The sequence below is a fragment of the Gigantopelta aegis genome, chromosome 12 (genome assembly GCF_016097555.1).
Source record: "Gigantopelta aegis isolate Gae_Host chromosome 12, Gae_host_genome, whole genome shotgun sequence".
Lineage (NCBI taxonomy): Eukaryota > Metazoa > Mollusca > Gastropoda > Neomphalida > Peltospiridae > Gigantopelta > Gigantopelta aegis.
In genome coordinates, this window is record NC_054710.1 from 20855059 (window position 1) to 20877178 (window position 22120).

The 22120-nt window shown below is 35.2% G+C and overlaps 1 protein-coding gene across 6 annotated transcripts in view; it reads right to left on the bottom strand.

Annotated features, from left to right (window-relative positions):
- Window positions 1-5264: 5264 nt before the first annotated feature.
- Window positions 5265-22120, bottom strand: part of LOC121386338 — a 65541-nt gene continuing 48685 nt past the window's right edge. For 2 of the 6 annotated variants that reach the window (XM_041517208.1, XM_041517213.1), the window contains 6 exons: window positions 21260-21352; window positions 18995-19090; window positions 13641-13652; window positions 12100-12135; window positions 10294-10408; window positions 5265-8074 (listed from right to left, as the gene is read on the bottom strand). In XM_041517208.1, coding sequence (XP_041373142.1) covers window positions 7966-8074; window positions 10294-10408; window positions 12100-12135; window positions 13641-13652; window positions 18995-19090; window positions 21260-21352 — 461 coding nt within the window. In that variant the 3' untranslated portion in view covers window positions 5265-7965. The remainder of the gene's footprint in view (window positions 8075-10293; window positions 10409-12099; window positions 12136-13640; window positions 13653-18994; window positions 19091-21259; window positions 21353-22120) is intronic. The other 4 variants (XM_041517210.1, XM_041517209.1, XM_041517211.1 and 1 more) reach the window with 4 other exon arrangements.

Sequence of the window (22120 nt, forward strand, 5' to 3'; positions counted from 1 at the left end):
ATGAAATCTGTCTTATAAAAATATTCAAGAGCTAAAGGCAATTAGAACAACTTTAACTAAATAGTACATTTTAAAAAACCTTGACCTTTCCTTGGAAACGGAAACATCTCCACTGCCGTCAGTTCATAGCAAGAACATTGTCACATACTCATGTCAAATTTGACTCTGATACGATCATAAATAACGAAATTATGCCACTTTGTATTAAAGAGATGATTGTCGAATATTTTATCTTATGGTGAGATAACAGTCAAGCGATCGACAAAGATACAAGGAAAATTTTATTCACACCTTTTTTGGCTATATTATTTATTTGCATTTTTTTATATGGTACAAACATTGTCAAAATATGTTTACCAGACAGATTGTTCAGATATCAAATGTGAAAATGTTCACAAAGTATAGCTTTTATAAGCATCTGAAGGTGTAAGCTAGGTGTACTGTTTCATGCGATCCAGTGTATGACTCCATTAGGTTTCCGTTGTGTTGGTTAACAGTTTCTCATGTGGTTATGGAGGTTGTATAACAAAGCAATCAGTCTTGGAAGTGGACTCGCTTTCTTTTTCTAATGCTATATTGTTTCAGAATACATGGTTTGAAGAGTATAAACTTTATCAAACTTTAATGTGTGTTTGCACCCCCCCCCCCCCCCCCCCCCCCCCATCTCTCTCCGTCTCTCTCTCTCCAAGAATCAACCTTTCTTCTTTTTTTCTTTTTAAGCTGGCTAGGGGGTGGGGTGTCGCTTTAACACCCATAATGAATATTAACAGTCACCTACATTTTTAACATGTTATTTCTCACTGTCAGGGCAGTGTTTTTCATATGAAACTGTTCACTTCACTACATTGTGTATGTTCAACCAAATGAAACAGGAGACTTTTCACTTTTAAATCACTATGAAAGCTACATGTATGCTTTGAAACATTTTCACACTGGCATCTTATATGTAACATTGTATTGTAAACATATTTTCACATGTTAACAACATATAGAAACATTACATTTATATAATATGGCTCAATTGATGTGAATAATTAGTTTTTTGTGTTTGTTGATAACTATCTTGTCATAAGATAAATATTTGACAATCCTCATTAGCGTTAGTCTACATTAACCATCAATGAAAAGTATGATTATTCTAAGATTATCATAGATACCAGAATTACATCATAAAATGCACATGATGCGACTTACCATATTATCATTCATAGGTACCCAAAGAAAACCTGACCAAATGACCACATGAAACCGTACTATTCCACAGTAAAACCATTGTATATAGCTTACATACTGTGATATACATGTATTACATAGCTTACATATCACTGTATATAACTTACATACTGTGATATACATGTATTACATAGCTTACATATCACTGTATATAACTTACATACTGTGATATACATGTATTACATAGCTTACATATCACTGTATATAACTTACATACTGTGATATCTTACATAGCTGACATATCACTGTATATAGCTTACATACTGTGATATACATGTATTACATAGCTTACATATCACTGTATATAACTTACATACTGTGATATCTTACATAGCTGACATATCACTGTATATAGCTTACATACTGTGATATACATGTATTACATAGCTTACATATCACTGTATATAACTTACATACTGTGATATCTTACATAGCTTACATATTACTGTATATAACTTACATACTGTGATATCTTACATAGCTGACATATCACTGTATATAGCTTACATACTGTGATATCTTACATAGCTGACATATCACTGTATATAACTTACATACTGTGATATCATACATAGCTGACATATCACTGTATATAGCTTACATACTGTGAAATCTTACATAACTTACATATCACTGTTTATAGCTACATACTGTGATATCTTACATATCTGACATATCACTGTATATAGCTTACATACTGTGATATCTTACATAGCTGACATATCACTGTATATAGCTTACATACTGTGATATCTTACATAGCTGACATATCACTGTATATAGCTTACATACTGTGATATCTTACATAACTTACATATCACTGTATATAGCTACATACTGTGATATCTTACATATCACTGTATATAGCTTACATACTGTGATATCGTACATAGCTGACATATCACTGTATATAGCTTACATACTGTGATAGCTTACATAGCTGACATATCACTGTATATAGCTACATACTGTGATATCTTACATAGCTGACATATCACTGTATATAGCTTACATACTGTGATATCTTACATATCTGACATATCACTGTATATAGCTTACATACTGTGATATCTTACATAGCTGACATATCACTGTATATAGCTTACATACTGTGATATCTTACATAACTTACATATCACTGTATATAGCTACATACTGTGATATCTTACATATCACTGTATATAGCTTACATACTGTGATATCTTACATAGCTGACATATCACTGTATATAGCTGACATATCACTGTATATATATAGCTTACATACTGTGATAGCTTACATAGCTGACATATCACTGTATATAGCTACATACTGTGATATCTTACATAGCTGACATATCACTGTATATAGCTTACATACTGTGATATCTTACATAGCTGACATATCACTGTATATAGCTTACATACTGTGATATCTTACATAGCTGACATATCACTGTATATAGCTTACATACTGTGATATCGTACATAACTTACATATCACTGTATATTGCCTATATATATAGCTTACAAAATATGTTGAACATATGTGAAAGAAAAAACGAACATAAGTATATTTTCATCAGCTAAATAGTGATAATATGAACGTCAGCCATTTTTATAGCATTCTGTTACACCATCCAACGTACATTCTGTGAACATCTGTAATACTTTTAATTCATAGGAAATCCTTGAAAATGTCTCTTTAATGTTATTATCTATGATCAAACAAAGCTGGCAATGCAATGTGACCTGTCATTTTAATTTCAACCACATGACCACATGGTCAAATAATGACATCTGATAGAGAGGGTTGCCTCAGTATTCGACCAATAGAAAAGCTTGAGGATACATTCCCAAAATAAACTCCCAAGTATCACAAATATACTACTTTTATGTCTTTTGGTGCTGTTATAGCCAAGACTTACACAATTAGATTTTCTTTATTTTCAGTTTAAAGATTATTATCTGTAAATTGAGATGGGATCAAAGAAACTGTTCATTAGAAAGTATGTGTGCATGTGTAAATGTGTATACAAGCATGCCTAAATGCATGAATATGTGTCACAATTGTTAAAATCAACAGTTGTTTGATATATGTTGCATTTAGGCCTACTATAAAATAAACTTCAAAGTCTAGAATCATTAGTTAATTAGAAAGTGGTAGAATACTTGGTCATCGATGGTCGAATACTGCATAATGTTCATTGCGGTACTCAAACCTACTCTAGTCGGTGAATACTGCATAATGTTCATTGCGGTACTCAAACCTACTCTAGTCGGTGTATACTGCATAATGTTCATTGCGGTACTCAAACCTACTCTAGTCGGTGTATACTGCATAATGTTCATTGCGGTACTCAAACCTACTCTAGTCGGTGTATACTGCATAATGTTCATTGCGGTACTCAAACCTACTCTAGTCGGTGTATACTGCATAATGTTCATTGCGGTACTCAAACCTACTCTAGTCGGTGTATACTGCATAATGTTCATTGCAGTACTCAAACCTACTCTAGTCGGTGTATACTGCATACACAAAACTTGGGTCTATTCATTGAATAGCATTGTGTAAGTAAGTAAGTATGTATGAAAAAAAAACCCCACCAATTATTAGCAAATTAATGCCAATAAAACGAACATGTTATGATCCTTTCTTTTTTCAGTGCTTGAATACCGGGGCCATTGCCCTACATGTAACTGTTAAAAACATCAAAAATATAATCATCATGTGAAGCACTGTTCATTGTTTCGAAAAATTATTGAATAACCGTTTGAGTTATACGGCATGCTACAATGTTAACATACAGTCGCAAACTTAATTAAAGTCATCTGTTAATCTCCAGTTGTTGAATGGAATGGTACCATGGTACCTCAATGGCTTGAGAGAGAGAGAGAGAGAGAGAGAGAGAGAGAGAGAGAGACCTGTCAGTTATGATCAAACCCTTGGACCGATAGAGAATGCACGTTTACACTTTGTGTAGGCTTTTGTTTACTCATTGTTTATTTACATCGACCACTGGCCAGATGGTTTGTTCTCATTTGTTTGATTATCAATATACCACAACATTCATATTTTCAAATTCACAAAAATGTAATCAAATCACTGCTTCGCGACATTGTCGAATCGAATATTCGAAGCTTCGCAGGGCCCTACCATGACCTTCACATGGTGTTACATTCATGGTGCTGGCAGTGTGCACTACGACTTGGTGGACATCCATACCTAGTATGAAAGTCATCCATTAAATAATTCAGAGTTAAAAGACAATCAGAACAACACCAACGACTTTCACCACATTAATTCTAAATCACACTGGTGACAGGGCTGAAACTTAACGATGGGAAATGCCATCATACAGATATAAATTGCTGTAGGCCAAGGGTGTTTCTGATGGTACATTTGTTCCCTATGATAAAAACAAAGTTGCCGGTAAAGCTCCTCAGTGAAGGAAATGTTTTATTTAACGACACACTCAACACATTTCATTTACGGTTATATGGCGTCGGACATATAGTTAAGAACCACACAGATATAGAGAGAGGAAACCCGCTGTCGCCACTTCATGGGCTACTCTCTTAGATTAGCAGCAAGGAATCTTTTATATGCACCATCCCACAGACAGGATAGTGCATACCACAGCCTTTGTTACACCAGTTGTGGAACAATGACTGGAATGAGAAATAGCCCAATGAGCCAACTGACGGAATTCAATCCTAGATCGATTGTGTATCAGGCAAGTGCTGTACCATTGAGCTACGTCTCACATCCGTCCGTGACATCAAAAGGTATACACAGTGCTTGAAGTTAACAACGGCACCGTAGGTCAGGAGCATCACTGACGACACTTCTGTGCCGCCCGTAAAGCTCCCTAACAATAGCAAAATGTATACACAGTTCTTGAACTTAACAACGGCACCGTAGGTCAGGAGCATCACTGACGACACTTCTGTGCCGCCCATAAAGCTCCCTAACTATAGCAATATGAATACACCTGGTGTACATTATCTGCCAGTATTTAACATTTGAAACATATGTCAACAAACAAAAAATAACCTTTCAGTCGTATTTATTTGCTGCAAAACGAAAGTTTTTAAAAACTGCTGTAGGCAGGCTCAAAATTGCTGTCAGTGGGCCGTTTCACATAAAATAAAAAAAATTAAACTTGAGAATGTTTCCCACAGGCCCTGGTATACACAAGTTTGTATATTTAAAATAGATTTCATGCAGCAAAATAACTTTTCAGTCATGTTAATCAGCCCTCTATGTTAACTTTTCCATCTAGGAGCCAGATGGTGCCTATGCACTTATATTTTTATATAGATAGTATGAAATATTTTAGTTGCCAAATGATAAAAATGGTTGCATATATGCTACCAAATTGGTCGCAATGTAGAGCGCTGTTTATTTGCTGCAAAGGTGACTTTTAAAAAGAAAATTGCTGTAGGAATGCTCAAAACTGCTGTCGGTGTGATGAATTAAAAACAAAATTGACATTGCATGCATTGTGCCAAATTCTTAAATTTGAGCTCTGTGGTAAGCACAAATAGCAAATATTAAAGCCATCCATTAAAGGATTTAAGTGCTAAAGACAATTTGAGAAATTTTAACCAAACTGAACATTAACTTTTAAAATACCATGACCTGCTCAATGTGTCAAACTCATGGATTTTGGGTGTGCATTATGACTTGGTGGACATCCATACTTAATATGAAAGCCATCCATTATATACTAACAGCATTGAAAACGCACCATCAAGAAATGTTTGGATTTCGAAAAGAATACCTGAGCAATAAATGTTTTTGTTGTGAACAGCAATAGATGGATGATTGATAATGACAACAAACAAAAAAGGATGCACAATCATTGATTAGTTTTAATTTATCTACGTATGAAAGACACGTGGTGTCACAATGAAAAGTCAATAGGGTGTATGACCACCATCTGCAGCAACACAAGCCATGCAACGTCTTCTCATCGACCCGGTAAGTCTGCGAATAGTGTTCTGGGGGATAGCATTCCACTCCTGCTGTAGTGCGTTTTCCAGTTCTCTAAGGTTATTCATTTGTGGACGACGTGAGATGCGTTGACCAAGGTAATCCCAAAGATTCTCTATTGGTGATAAATCAGGGGACAGTGCTGGCTATTCAAGCAAAGGGACATTATTGTTTGCTAGATACTGTGTTGTAACACATGCTGTGTGCGCTCGGGCATTGTCTTGCTGAAATGCTGATGAAAGAAGGGAATGACGTGATTTTGCAAAACGTTATCCCGGTAGTAAATGGCATTAATTCTGCCATGGCAAACATGGAGTACTATTCAGTGATGATAACTGATCCCGCCCCACACCATGACACTCCCTCCACCCCATTGATCCGTCTGGACATGGCAGTCATTGTGGCAACGTATGTTCTCCATGCCTATGCCACACCCACAACCGACCATCAGCATTCCTTAAATGGAAACAGGATTCGTCAGAGAATAGCACACCATGCCAATGTTGTAATCTCCAATAACGACACCTTCCTGCCAAACGTCAGCGCTCATTTCGATGTCGATCAGTCAGGATAAGTCTGACATATGGTCAATGAGCACGCAGCCCAGCAGAGCGAAGACGGCAATGCAGTGCCTGCGCTCATAACCCTTCGTTGACCGTGAGCAGTTGGTGCAGTCCTGGCAGCTGGCAGCGTTCAATCACGATTATGGAGGCTAACAATATGGCGATCTTGTCATGGTATCGTAACATGCCGTTGGCCTGGACGTGGACAGTCCCTGGTGGTTCCTGTCTGCTGGCATCTCCTGTGGAGTCTAGTGATTGTTGAATGGTGGCATCCAAACTGCTGTGTGATGAATCTACTCAAAATGCTGACTTGAAGCATGCCTAAGGCACGTTCACGTTCCTCAGCTGTCAACCTTGCCATCACTTGTTTAACATTCCCTCAAAGACTACTTCATAAATGAAAGTGGCTTTTCATATACCATCTTTTATAGCCCCAATCAATATGATTTGCACATTCAATTTACGTTTTTCATGCTATGCATGCAATATATTGTGTTTTGGTGTTGTGTTTCATGGAGTGTTTAGGCTATCGTTTTTGTAAGTTATTCGTCGTCATCCATGGTCTATAAGGTACGTAGTACGGTACTTATTCATTAATATTTTTAAATGCTAATATACGCCCCATTCACATTTGTTATCATCAACTGGTTGTGCGTTTTCAGTGCTGTTCAGTATATAATTCAGAGTTACGTGAAATCAGAATTTTTAAAAACTAAATTCTAAATGACCTTGACCATGGCCTACGGTCACACTCATGACACTGGGTGTTTTCAGTTGAACACTGTCATAAATATGAAAATTATCCATTAAGTACTTCAAAAATAAAAGACAATTAGAAAACTTTTAACGGAATATATTATCCCAGCTTAACCATCCTTAATTATAAACAAAATAAAATGCTGCAAATTTATGAATCATAGAATATTCCTAAGATATACTAGAATGATGTTTGTAAACACAGTCAAATTAAGTACACGTGAAACTGTTGTGATGCATGACTTCAATCTGATGGCCAAACAGCCAGATGGAAATTGTCATTCTTTTCACTATATAGCATTAAGCACTGAATACGATACAGAAAAAAAGGAGAAATTGTTAAATATCTTAATCTAATCTAAGCTTGTTTCCATATGAAAAGTCAGACACTGTTAAATTGTTGGTGGCTTGTTCTTTTGTCTCTCGTACTGGGGTACTATTTTACTTCACTTGAGAAGGCAGGGTTGTGAATTCCACTTTGAAAAGATCCATCAAATATTGATTTCTGGTGATCTTGATCTAGATTTTCCTGATTTTGAGATCTCCTGTAAAGCAAAATTCTCAGTGTTACATCGCATAAAATAGCCTCATTTCTGCTATCATAGGAAATTGCTAATGTATCTATTGTAATAAGTACTGATAACCAAACAGAACAAGCATTCAGAGAGTACTGCTAAAGCAATACATGTTCCCTACCGTGCCCAACAAATTTTCTTATCTTCTAAGTTTAAGGGCCATAACTCTGTAAAAAAAATTGTAAATAGCCATGCAAGTTGAACTTGCTGTAACAGTACATGATAAGCAATATACAAACTTTCATCTCAATATTTTCAGGTATTGGAAAGAAAGTCTAGAATTTGTTATTTCTTATTTCCTAAGTATAAGGGCCATAACTCTGTAATAAAAAATGGATACATTGTCATGAATGTATATAATAAAGCTATACACAAATGTTTAGCTCAATTAGTATCTGAAAGCATTGTGAAAAAAAAACCATCAGGAAAATTAACACAATTTAAGTGAGACAGACAGACAGAATTAAGGACGGAGATGAAACCTTAGACCCCTGAAGTTGGACAGGTAGGGAACTGATATGTGTGATTCCAATTACATATACCAGAAAAATTAGCGTAAGTACATGTAGGTAGGTTCAAATCTTTTTCTCTTTTTTGTTTAGGTAAATTAGGTAGGCACTGTATAAATCTTTTTCTCTTTTTGTTTAGGTAAATTAGGTAGGCACTGTATAAATCTTTTTCTCTGTTTTTTTTAGGTAAATTAGGTAGGCACTGTATAAATCTTTTTTAAAGACTGAAATATTTTATATTATTAAACTGAAATAGAAGGGATACACATGTGATATTTATCGTCTCTTCGCATTGTGCAATATTCCTTTTAAGAGGTCATGACCTCTGATCAGGTGATCGACTAACATGTCACACAATACATCTCCAAATAGATTTTCATGCAAAATGTGTGCATTATATATACATAGTTCTTTCAATTCATATTTTGATATTGGAAAAAATACTTGCTGTCAATTCTTACAACTGATTTAATTAGCAGCATTATATGATTTAACAAAACACATATTTTAATCATTATGTTCAGCCTTGAATATGTTTATAATATTATTTGTGTAAACTTCATTGATAGATGTGTGGCATATAATAGCAATGCTAAGTTTCATTGATAAATACAGGCATGTGATTTGGTATTCTTAAAAAAAGCTGAAAATTTTCTATCATAGAAAAGCGCAGTGATTTCTTTGACTGGTCATCAGTCTTATGTCGCAGTACACTGTCTACAGGTAAGTGAACAGCCATTAATGGTTTAGTAGAAGTGCAATAATAAAAAAACACCTGAAAATAAAGGGAAATGGGATTTTTTTTTTATGAAAACATTTTCACGGATTTATTTTACAATAAAAGTGGAAGAATCACATGCCTGTAAATAGCTACATGACAATGAAATGATCACAATATGACGTCATTTAGCAAAATGGCCTTATTTGGTAAGTATATTACACCATTTTCCCAGTCTTTAATTTGTGCATTGTCATGTCTTGTTTAGTTATTTTTGTTGATTGATGTGCAGTACATAGACTACTATACTCGTTCCTGCGTGAAACTGTTTATATACTATAGTGATCATGGGAGGAAGAGGAGATGAAGGGGGGGGGGGGGGGGGAAGAGATGAAATGACAACTCTTGGCAAACTGATTTTGTTTTCTTTAAAAAAAATAATCAAAGTGCTGACTGTGCATAATTTTTGTTTTAATGTAGTGTACTTGAAAAATTAAAAATGACAAACCGTGCATGTGCAAAATGGTTATTTTTCCCTGCAGTTAGAAACCTATAGCACTCTTTCCTGTCTACTGGATGATGTTACACTTTTGTTTTCATGGAAATGACTATTTTTACATCCACATTGTTGATATTTTTTACATTAATAGATTGGAATATATTTTATGGAAACATAGAATATTCTTTCTGCAAGTATTGCATGTATTTGTGTTTTTGTCGAACACACTTTGAGATGTCGATGGCGCTTCTCGTTCCAAAATTTTATGACTGTGAAAAAACTAATATCAACCACTCACACATACGTACACTCACATGCACACAAACAAAAAGAAAACCCACAAAAATCTAAATAAAATATGACCATGTATACACCCTTACTGCACCCACCCCAAAATAAAGCCTCCCCTCAACAAAACCAATTAACTAATGAAGACAGAAATAAGGCTATAAGCTTGAATTACTTCTTGTGATAAATCCACGCAGATGCAACAGCAACCAACAGCACAGTCATCGCAACGGCTGCTATAATACCTCCAAGTAGATTACCATTAACACCCTTTGAATCCGGAACCTTAACTGCAGAAAATATTTAAAATTGTTGGTTAACACAGAGATCACAGGCACAACTTACTTCATAACCACTTTAGACCTGCCCACCCAAATTTTATTTAATCAAATTATATTTAATTTTGTTTAAATAGTTGATCAAATATATTTGTTCATTTGTGCACATATACATACATGTACATCCAAGGTCCATGGGAATATCCTATGATGTTCAAACTGATAGTCAGTATTGTAACGGTTGTATATGTCAAAGTCACATTCACACACTAAATTAAAAACCTACAATTAAAGTAGGTCATTATAAGTTACTTGTAAATTATGCTTTCTTAGGTATAAATATTCCACGACTGCAGAGTTGTAAACGTTAAAATTTAAAAATATCACCTCCCCCAAAATGTGACATCACAGCTTATTCCTGTAGACCCTTCACATACAGTTACACACACACACACACACTCACACACACACACACACAGACACACACACACAGACACACACACACACACACACACACACACACACACACACACACACACACAGACACAGACACAGACACACACACACACACACACACACACACACTCACACACACACACACACACACAGACAGACACAGACACACACACACAGACACACACACACACACACAGACACACACACACACTCACACAGACACACACACACACACAGACACACACACACACAGAGACAGACACACACACACACACAGACACGTACACACACAGACACACACACTCACACGTACACACACAGACACACACACACACACAGACACACACACACACACTCACACAGACACACTCACACATACACAGAGACATACATACATACAGCGACACAGACACAAACACATGCTATTTTCACAAAAAGGGGCAAATAACGATAAAGAACATTTTAAAAATATAAAATGTTGCTTTTCATGTCTTTAAAAGCAACATAATGTTTAGATTTCGTAATCCAGTATCACTATATTTTGCCTATGAAAAATTAGACATTTTGACTATTCTGTGTAAAATTTCCTCTACAATGGTGATTTTGAAGTACGTCAAACATAACCCATACTCATACCAATGTGCACACAATCACTTCTTCAGCACCTCTACACAAACAGCTTACTTGAATCATGCCAAACATAACCCATACTCATACCAATGTGCACACATCACTTCTTCAGCACCTCTACACAAACAGCTTACTTGAATCACGCCAAACATAACCCATACTCATACCAATGTGCACACAATCACTTCTTCAGCACCTCTACACAAACAGCTTACCTGAATCACGCCAAACATAACCCATACTTATACCAATGTGCACACATCACTTCTTCAGCACCTCTACACAAACAGCTTACCTGAATCACGCCAAACATAATCCATATTCATACCAATGTGCACACATCACTTCTTCAGCACCTCTACACAAACAGCTTACCTGAATCACGCCAAACATAACCCATACTCATACCAATGTGCACACATCACTTCTTCAGCACCTCTACACAAACAGCTTACCTGAATCACGCCAAACATAACCCATACTCATACCAATGTGCACACAATCACTTCTTCAGCACCTCTACACAAACAGCTTACCTGAATCACGCCAAACATAACCCATACTCATACCAATGTGCATACAATCACTTCTTCAGCACCTCTACACAAACAGCTTACCTGAAGCACGTCCACTACGATCACTTTTCTTAATTTCTGAAACAAAATAACTCAATTAATGAATCGATGAGTCATTGACATAACACAACCAGCTAAATCACTAGACATATATACACTCTGGACCACATTTTCACATTTTTGATTACCAACAGTCGCTAATCAATATGAAAATTTATTAATGATTATTAACTTTGTGTAGCAATTTGTTTTAAACATATAGTATGATCAATTAATCAGACAATTTTTAAATAACTTTTATATCATTTATTTATTTCAATTTTATTTAGTAGTCACAAAGAACAAATAAATTCAGGTACAGTCGTGTTTGATGTACATAATGTGGTAAGTCATAATCGGTATTCTCTTGTTTGTCGCAATTTTAAAAAATAAACTTCGCTTGCTATGTGACATCAACATTCACTAAATAAATCAACTATAACAGAGAGAGTATCTCCCCCCCCCCCCCCCCCCCCCAGAGAGAGAGAGAGAGAGAGAGAGAGACAGAGACAGAGACAGAGACAGAGACAGAGACTGACAGAAGGGGGAGACTTCATTTTCTTGTGCAGGTTTTAGATTTGTTAAATCTTCTTGCCATCCTATACAATGTGAAGAACAATTAAAACCCAAAACATAACCAAAATTCATAGATCTATATACAGCAAAGAGATATATAATTTGCTTATTTGTAACTGGTTGGCAAATTAATAATATTTGGCTATTATTGAATTATATAAGATGACCAAGATAATGTGAAATTATCCCCCCCCCCCCCCACCCCCCCCCCACGAAAAATCCTTCTTCAACCAAATTTGGTGCAGAACCTGGATGATTTACATGCTTGTCTAAATGCCTATATTGGAGCACAATTGGTGCCTGCATATGGATGAATTTCTATTGCTTGTCTATATGCCTATATGTTCACACAGTTGGTATATATCAGCATCTTGACTGTTTCACAATGATTTCAATGGAATTAAATTCTGGGGAAGTCAGCTAGATAACTCAGAGGGAAAACAATGCAACAAGACATATATGCTTCATTCAAACATTAACTGTCCTCAGAATTTAATTTTAACTTATAATAACGCCACAAATGAGTCATTATTATATTATTATTATTAATAATGGTCACACTAGCCATAGACCTAAACATCAAATAAAGGAAGGAAATGTTTATTTAATGACGCACACTCAACACATTTTATTTTACGGTTATATGGCGTCAGACATATGGTTAAGGACCACAAAGATAATGAGAGAGGAAACCCGCTGTCGCCACTTCGTGGGCTACTCTTTTAGATTAGCAGCAAGGGATCTTTTATATGCACCATCCCACAGACAGGATAACACATACCACAGCCTTTGATATACTAGTCATGGTGCACTGGCTGGTGCGAGAAATAGCCCAATGGGCCCACCGACGGGGATCGATCCCAGAACAACCGCACATCAAGCAAACGCTTTACCACTGGGCTACGCCCCGCCCCACATCAAATGAGGTCATATGGCATGCTATATACATGTAAATATAATTAACTAACCTGGGGACAATTCTTCAACAGCAGTATAACAGCCGGAAATTGGATATATGAAAAAAGATGTTGTAAACAGATAAAAACTGCTTAAAGAATACCACAAATGGTACACACCAAAGTTGTTTGTTACAAAAAATAGTTAATAACATTGTTATATGTCTTGAAAAATATCATATTAATAAAGTGACAAAAACAACAGCCAAAAAACGACTTGCAAAAACACTGCATTGGCTAATCGATCTGCCTTTTTAAAACAGAGCTGTGACATTAGCAGGCACTGGGGAAAACGGAAGTCACGTTGTTCGGTTTTTGCCTGCATTCAAGCATGTGGGAATGAGAACAGAGAAGAAAGACGTGGCAATTTTAACAATAAAACTTGAATGCAGAGATTGCATATCTCTACTAGTGGATATACAGAGAATATTATATGAGCTTGTGTGTCGTACTGATATTACAAAACAAGTGTCAAGATTTTTGTATTGCCCGAATGACAGTGAGGGTAATACATGAATCCTGATACATCAGTACGACTCACACGCAAGTGTAATAATTTTTTTATTATCTATATCATTATAGGTATTTTTTTTTATGTTTCAACCACAACTAGAAGGCAATGATAAAATGACGTCATATTCAGGAGTGGGAATTGGTGAACTGTAAAAAAGAAGAAATCTAGAGGGGTCCCTGAAATTCTTGAAATCCTAGGTTAAAATCTGTGCCATCTGACATTTTGGAGCAAAGGACGATTAAAATGCGAGGAAACGCAATGTTCTATGACAGAAAAACAGCTGATCCGAGGAGAATTCCCACCCTTGCATATTTCACATGCACAGTCTGAGCTAAGACTGGGAAAGCAACGTCATGTTTATGACGTCTCTTCACAAAATTAAGTCATTCGACTTGTTATTACACGTGTGCTTCATATGATTATTAACTCGGTTATGTTATTGGGTGTCAGAAAGGTAAGTATATGAAAAAATTATAAATAATTTCTTCATATACTTACCTTTCTGACACCCAATAGCCGATATGTATTTTTGTGCTGGGGTGTCATTAAACATTCATTCATTCATTCGGTTATGTTGAACCATATGCATGGATAATAAATTACACATATTTATCTTCAATAATAACATACCATATACGAACTGGTGACCTCAATACAAACTAGTCTACTAGCTAGCTGACCAAGTGGGTGAAGCTTAGTGATATTCATATCGGAACAAAGTTGCATGAGTTTTCAGTGAATGTAACTTAACATTGCTTCACAGGCAATATTAAGCGGTATATAGATAGAAAGAATATCATTCTAGGAATCGACCAATATAGGTTTTATGGTGTAAATGTTGCTTTTTGGATTCTATATACAGTGGGCATTGTAGTGAGTGGAGGGTCTGTGTTTGATTGCTGTGTCAGTCATCCCACACACAATACAGCATAGTGTGCTCGATTCGTTTCATTCATTCATTAATATTAACAAATTATGTAGGTAGTACTAAACCAAATAACTTCCGGCTGGGTCAAAGTTCGAGGTGCACCGAACTTTTGATAGAGAAGTGAACACCACAAGTCCTGTGATTGGTTATAAACGTGAGTGTGTTGATTGTAAAAAATATTAGTTTCATCTGGGTAAAAAAAATATGCAATTTTATTTCAACTAGTACCAATGTGTCAAGTAGCCTTGTGCTTGAAACATGTATGGGGTACCTGTAAAAAAAAGTACTCGAATTTTGTGCGGAACTAGGGTAGTCATAGACGCTACCCGTTATCTCAGAAACGAGCAGCTTGACCCCCAATTTTTTCTGATTCACTTAAAGTGTGAGGGGTGGTAGTATTTATATCCATGGCGTTTATGTCGGTTGATACGTTGCAGGTAGGAGTTTTAGCCACATATGTTACTATTGTCTTCTATGGGATTTGATTTGGTAGTATACACCCTATAGCACATATTCAGTGCATAATAAAAAATATTATGATTTTGTCATTTTATTTAATTAACCTATACTGGTTGATTAATTAGCCATCACTCGACCATGCAAGTTCACAATGACCTTGACCTTGACAATAATCTCTGTACATGGCTCTGAATGGAGTTTGAATCAAAGTTAGCACTGAAGAAAAGTTGGTTTTGGCCTATAATTCATACTGTAAAGATTTCAATAATTTCTTTTTACATGGTATTTGACTTGCCATATACAACTGCTCTTAAATATGGTATTATATATAGGCAACCTGAACTAAGATTTTAATAGCAATTTATTTTTATATTAAAAATAGCATGTGCCAATAGTGGGTTAATGTCTTTAGTTTCCATTAACATTGTTAATTTTTTACGTATGAAATTCTGAAAACTTAAATTTGTAAAGAACTTGATTTTTATTGTCATTTTGACATATTTATAGGGTGCTAAGTTATATTTTAGACAAATTTGTAGTTTTATGCAAAATTTAAAGTAAATTTGAAGAAAAACTTTACCAAAAACATAATTAAATTTGTTGTCACTATTGTGCCTTCTGTTCTTATTTGTACATAACAATAAGGTTGTTAAACATATACTTAGATCTCCAGATATTTTTTTTTTGCTTAATAATCACTTAGTTAGCTCTCATGAAAAGCATTTTGAGTTTATACTAGATTCAGAACCAATTTTTTCAGATTTGATTATCTGCCTTGGATTAAGTTGATAATTTATTTTATTGTTAAAGCTGTATTACCTAATGTTACTAGCTAAATAAAATGCTGGATTACAGATTGTAGGAATACATATAATATACATATTGTATTCATCCGGATTAGAAAATAATGCAAGAAAATAGATGTTCGGGTAATTTTGTCATTTAAAAATAGTTTTTTTCAGTAATGAATCAAAAATAAATGTGTGAAAGCTGCATGATAATTCCAGATATCACAACTATTAAAACCTCCAACTACGGTAGGCTATAAATAAAATATAGTCAGGAATATTGGTGGCTGCCAATGTTTTGATGGTTCATTATAAAAATCAGCATGGCCGATGGATTTGAAATTCCCACACCTGGTGACTTGAAGACAACCACACCCAGCATACAGGATTTTCTCCCAACACTAATGTTCAGGACATTAAGTCATTACTTCATACAGGTACAGTCATGTTTGTGTTTCCTTCCTCAGACAGTGTATTTTTTTAAGACTGATATTTCTTTGATGTGCCTGTTAAGGTCTTCATAATCTAGGGGCCAATCAAGTGCATGTGTTTTAATGGAATTCTTTAAAGGGTAGAGGTACTCTGACTATATTTGTTGTCTCTACATATATACCTGAGTACACACACCCAACTGAAAGTAAATATCTTCAGGAGTTTTATTTTAAAACATTTTGTTGTTTAATATGACATATTGCATTTGTACAAAACTATATGCAATATATATGCTTTTTGAGGTGTACATTATATTAGGTTGTACTGTAGAAACAACAGTTTCAGTGAGGTTGTCAGTTTATGTCAGAATACACCAGATCCTGGTTGTCATAAAGACACATAGCTGGACACTTTTTGAAAAATGTATGTTATCAGTATAGGTAGTACTAAACCAAATAACTTCCGGCTGGGTCAAAGTTCGAGGTGCACCAAACTTTTGATAGAGAAGTGAACACCACAAGTCCTGTGATTGGTTATAAATGTGAGTGTGTTGATTGTAAAAAATAACAGTTTCATCTGGGTAAAAAAAATATGCAATTTTATTTCAACTAGTACCAATGTGTCAAGTAGCCTTGTGCTTGAAACATGTATGGTACCTGTAAAAAAAAGTACTCGAATTTTGTGCGGAACTAGGGTAGTCATAGACGCTACCCGTTATCTCAGAAACGAGCAGCTTGACCCCCAATTTTTTCTGATTCACTTAAAGTGTGAGGGGTGGTAGTATTTATATCCGTGGCGTTTATGTTGGTTGATACGTTGAAGGTAGGAGTTTTAGCCACATGTTACTATTGTTGTCTATGGGATTTGATTTGGTAGTAGTAAGCACCCAGAAACTTGAACCATGCATGCAGCTAGGACCCGAATTAATTGGTCTTTCTTTTTTCTCCATTTTCAAAGGCATACAAAGACGAACCAAGCAACTTTTTTTCCCCCTACTTATGTCACAGGTCTGTTTATAATGGGCAGATAAGCCATGCTCTGTTTTATCAATTTTTGTTGCCAAAAAATATACGAAGTTTGTTATCTTATAAAAGTAAATTACATAAGCTAAATTAACATACTAAATAAATACAATATATGGTATCCTTTAATGTGAAGGTCAAATGTGAAGATAGCATTATTACATACCTATTCAATATTACTATAAAGACATTTTAAATGTATCTTGTATCATCACACATGAGTGATATATGGACCAGAACTTGTAAATGGGGAATCCCATTTTTATTTTTACTGGAGTTGGCACCTTTTTATTAGTGATGTCATGTCTGATTTACAAATTACGTCACATCATATTTGAAACATTACACAAGATTGCCCCAGAGTACGATTCTTAATGATAAGTAAATCCATGAAAGGAGGACTGATTAATAGATTTAAGAAAGTGTAGTTATGACGTTAATTGAAAAACATTTTTGTAAACAAATAAAAGAAGGTATGTAATAAATACAGAACTTCACATATGTTGTTTTCAATTCCTATTTATTGAACTCGTTTATTTTGCACAAGAACATACCACTCGACCACTACACGGTCTTGTGGTATATATTCTTGCGCAATAAATAGGAAGTGAAAACAACATATGTGAAGTTCTGTGTATGTCTCACATCAATCAACATCATATATCTGTTTGCATATAGGATCCAGCATAAATAAATTAAAAAAGAAACAAGCATTCTGAGATTACTGCTAAAACAATACATGTCCTCTATACCGGGCTCAACTATTTTATATACCTCCTAAATTCAAAGGCCATAACTCTGAAAAGTGGGTAAATCACTACAAAACTTCAACTTAATCTGTAAAGCTATATACAAATGATAAAGCTATATATATCATTTCATCTTGATATCTCCAGGCATTGCAAAAATCCAGAATTTGTTTTTTCACATCCCCTAAGTTCAAGGGCCATAACTCTGTCAAAAACTGGTATATATCGTCATGAAAACCAAACTTGATCTGTAACAGTACATGATGAAACTATACACAAAATTTGTGCTCAATATCTCAAAGCCTTCTGCAAAAAACATCCAGAAAACATGTGGGACAGACAAATGGACAGACGGACGGAGATGAAACCTATAGTTCCCTCCGGTTGGACCAGTAGCAGACTAATAAAATACAGGAAATAATATATCTATACTTTTTTTCATAAAATCAATAATAACAGTTATTGCAAACATACCTGTACTACAGTTTTCTCCAGTCCGGTTTTCCCCACAATCACATGTGCAGGTATCATTTTGAACTCTGCCATGTGTACATTGTATGTTGCATATTTCTACAAAATATAAAACAGTACAAAAACATAAACATATGGTTATATTTTAATACTAGTTTCTATCAATTATTGTATTATTTGATTAAAATATAAATGTTTAAAAAAAAACACACCTCTCTCCCCCTAAAACCACAAACAAAACTCAACAACAAACTTAGGTGCAACTTTATTTTTAAAAATAGTGCATTACTGTTGATCCCAATACAGACACCTGTAACCTTTTCTTTTTCATAATGGTAGTTTTGTTGACCAATTAAAGAAAAGCAGATTATCAACTGTCAAATTACCTAATTAAGTCACCTAATGACCACCTTGGTTTTAAGACCACCCCACTATAAAGACCAATATTTTAAAGTCTGAAAAATTTCATTGTCCCAAATATGGTGTTTAAAGTTAATTGCATGTATATGTGTTGCTCAGACCAGTAACTTAAATCATCTTATATATATTTAGCTGGAAAAGACAAAGGTACATGTATTACTTTCAAACCTGCGACATTTTTCCTAATGCAGCAAGGGATCTTTTATATGCACTTTCCCACAGACAGGATTGCACATACCACGGTCTTTGATATACCAGTCATGGTGCTCTGGCTGCAGAGAGAGATAGCCCAATGGGCCCACCAACGGGGATCGATCCCAGACCGACCACACATCAAGCGAGCGGTTTACCACTGGGCTACATGTACGTCCGACCCCCACAAGTCCTGCTGATGGTCGTAGTAGCAGAGTTTCACTGCACATGTAAAAATCAACTTTCATGTCATATGGTAAACTTATATTATGCATATCAATTTATGAATTAAAGAGTTTAAAAACCAATTTTTATACCACAAATTTAACATCTTGTACAAGGAATAATGAAATTTCAATCTTTGACATCACACAAGAAAAGCCCACCCCACAATACCACAGTGCATCATGCAGTACATAGCGTGTCAACAGCAAAAAAAATCAATGGGGACTGTAACTTTGATATTTCACACCCATTACTACATGTATATGGATATTTGCTACCTTTAGTGAAAACTTAGGCCCATAGGTCATATATTAATGTTAAAGTGACACTAGACCTGAAATATAGTTCACTACTAGAGCCATTTATGATCACTGAAATCAGTCACTACTTATATTTAGATTATCCATTTCTGTACAATTGACTGAAGTGTTTCTGGTCATCCTGGTATTTCTAATATATATATATATATATGCCACAAAATGCATTTTTCATATTTTTAAAAATGCATGTGTGTCTGAGAAGTAACAGTTATGGAGTGGAGTTCAAGTCTATTTTTGAGAATATGTCCCTGTTTCAACGTCACTCTGTTGTAACTTTATCCAAATGTGTTACAGGTTAGTAGATTAACTAAACTTGTGTCTCATTTTAACAGATTCAAACTTGCATGGTCTAGCTGCTAATTTCAAATAGTAATAGATTCAAAATTGTAAGTAAAACACCTGCGACACTCTTGTACTTACAGCTGGCCATGCTACTAACTGTACTGTCCTGCAGTCTGATGTCACATTTTTAAATTGTAAGTAAAACACCTGCGACACTCATTGTACTTACAGCTGGCCACGCTACTAACTGTACTGTCCTGCAGTCTGATGTCACATTTTTAAATTGTAAGTAAAACACCTGCGACACTCATTGTACTTACAGCTGGCCACGCTACTAACTGTACTGTCCTGCAGTCTGATGTCACATTGTACTTACAGCTGGCCACGCTACTAACTGTACTGTCCTGCAGTCTGATGTCACATTTTTAAAACTTTCTTATTTGGATCGATCGCGGTTGGTGAGCCCATTGGGCTATCTCTCTCTGCAGCCAGAGCACCACGACTGGTATATCAAAGGTCGTGGTATGTGCTATCCTGTCTGTGGGAAAGTACATATAAAAAATCACTGAATGGATTCACTGAGGTGGTTCGATCCTGTGATACAAGCACCTCAGGCAAGCAATCAACTGACTGAGCTAAATCCTGCCCCATATTTCCAATGGAGTCCATAAAAGCATACTCTGTGCATTTGTTTTTCAAGAAATTGTTTTGGAAGACAAACAAGGAAGGAACTTTTGAAGGAAGGAACAAAGAAAATATTCAGGATAATTTCTCTAACTACTATATTAGAATTTGAGAAAACAAGAATAATAACAGAACAGACATATACCGCACTTGTCTCCAGACCAGTTTTTACCACAATTACATGTGCATGTGTCATATTGAATACTGGCATCATTATCACAATGTAAGCGACATATTTCTGCAAAATAGAAAACATTACAGAAATCAGAAATCCAGGGCAAAATAATGTTCTGTTATTTTAATGTTTAAGCACGGCTACATGTAGCTCTGGCACTCACCAAATTCACCAACTGTGAACTTTTAAAGCAGTTGGCAAATTTTATTTTAACTTGGCAAAATAATTTCATGTAATAACTGATATTTTTTATAAATTAACTGGGTTTTTTGCCATTTTTGATGTTTCATAGAAAATTTGGCAAAATTCTCTTCTCACCCAAAGCTAGCCGTGTTAAGCCAGCGAACATCTTTTTGCAAACAATAATTTAAAGTGTGACAGTGCTTTCCTTTTTTCTTTTGTTTTTCTGGGTTTTCTGGAAGGGACCCCTTTTTAATTTTTTTACCCAGCAAGAATTATAACACTGATATGATTAGTTGTACAATGCTTTAAAACAGAAATCAAAAGCTTGTTGTGAATAATCATACATAAAGCATACTCTGAGTTTTGCAAGCTATACAAAGTATACTGTGGAAAACTACAAGTGACTACCGAGCACAGTACTTTTTCTATGCAATAGTATGATATATTTGTTTAGTAAGAAAAGACAAAAGTATCAGTACTATTAAAAACATTTATTTAATTTAGCCTCTGCCTTATACATTAAACGTTCCAAAATATTACTCCCAGCAATGACACTGACAAATGACTGTAACAACCACAATACCCAGCAACAACCAAAATTACCATACTTTAATCAGTTAATGAAACTGAAGGCAAACATACAATTAT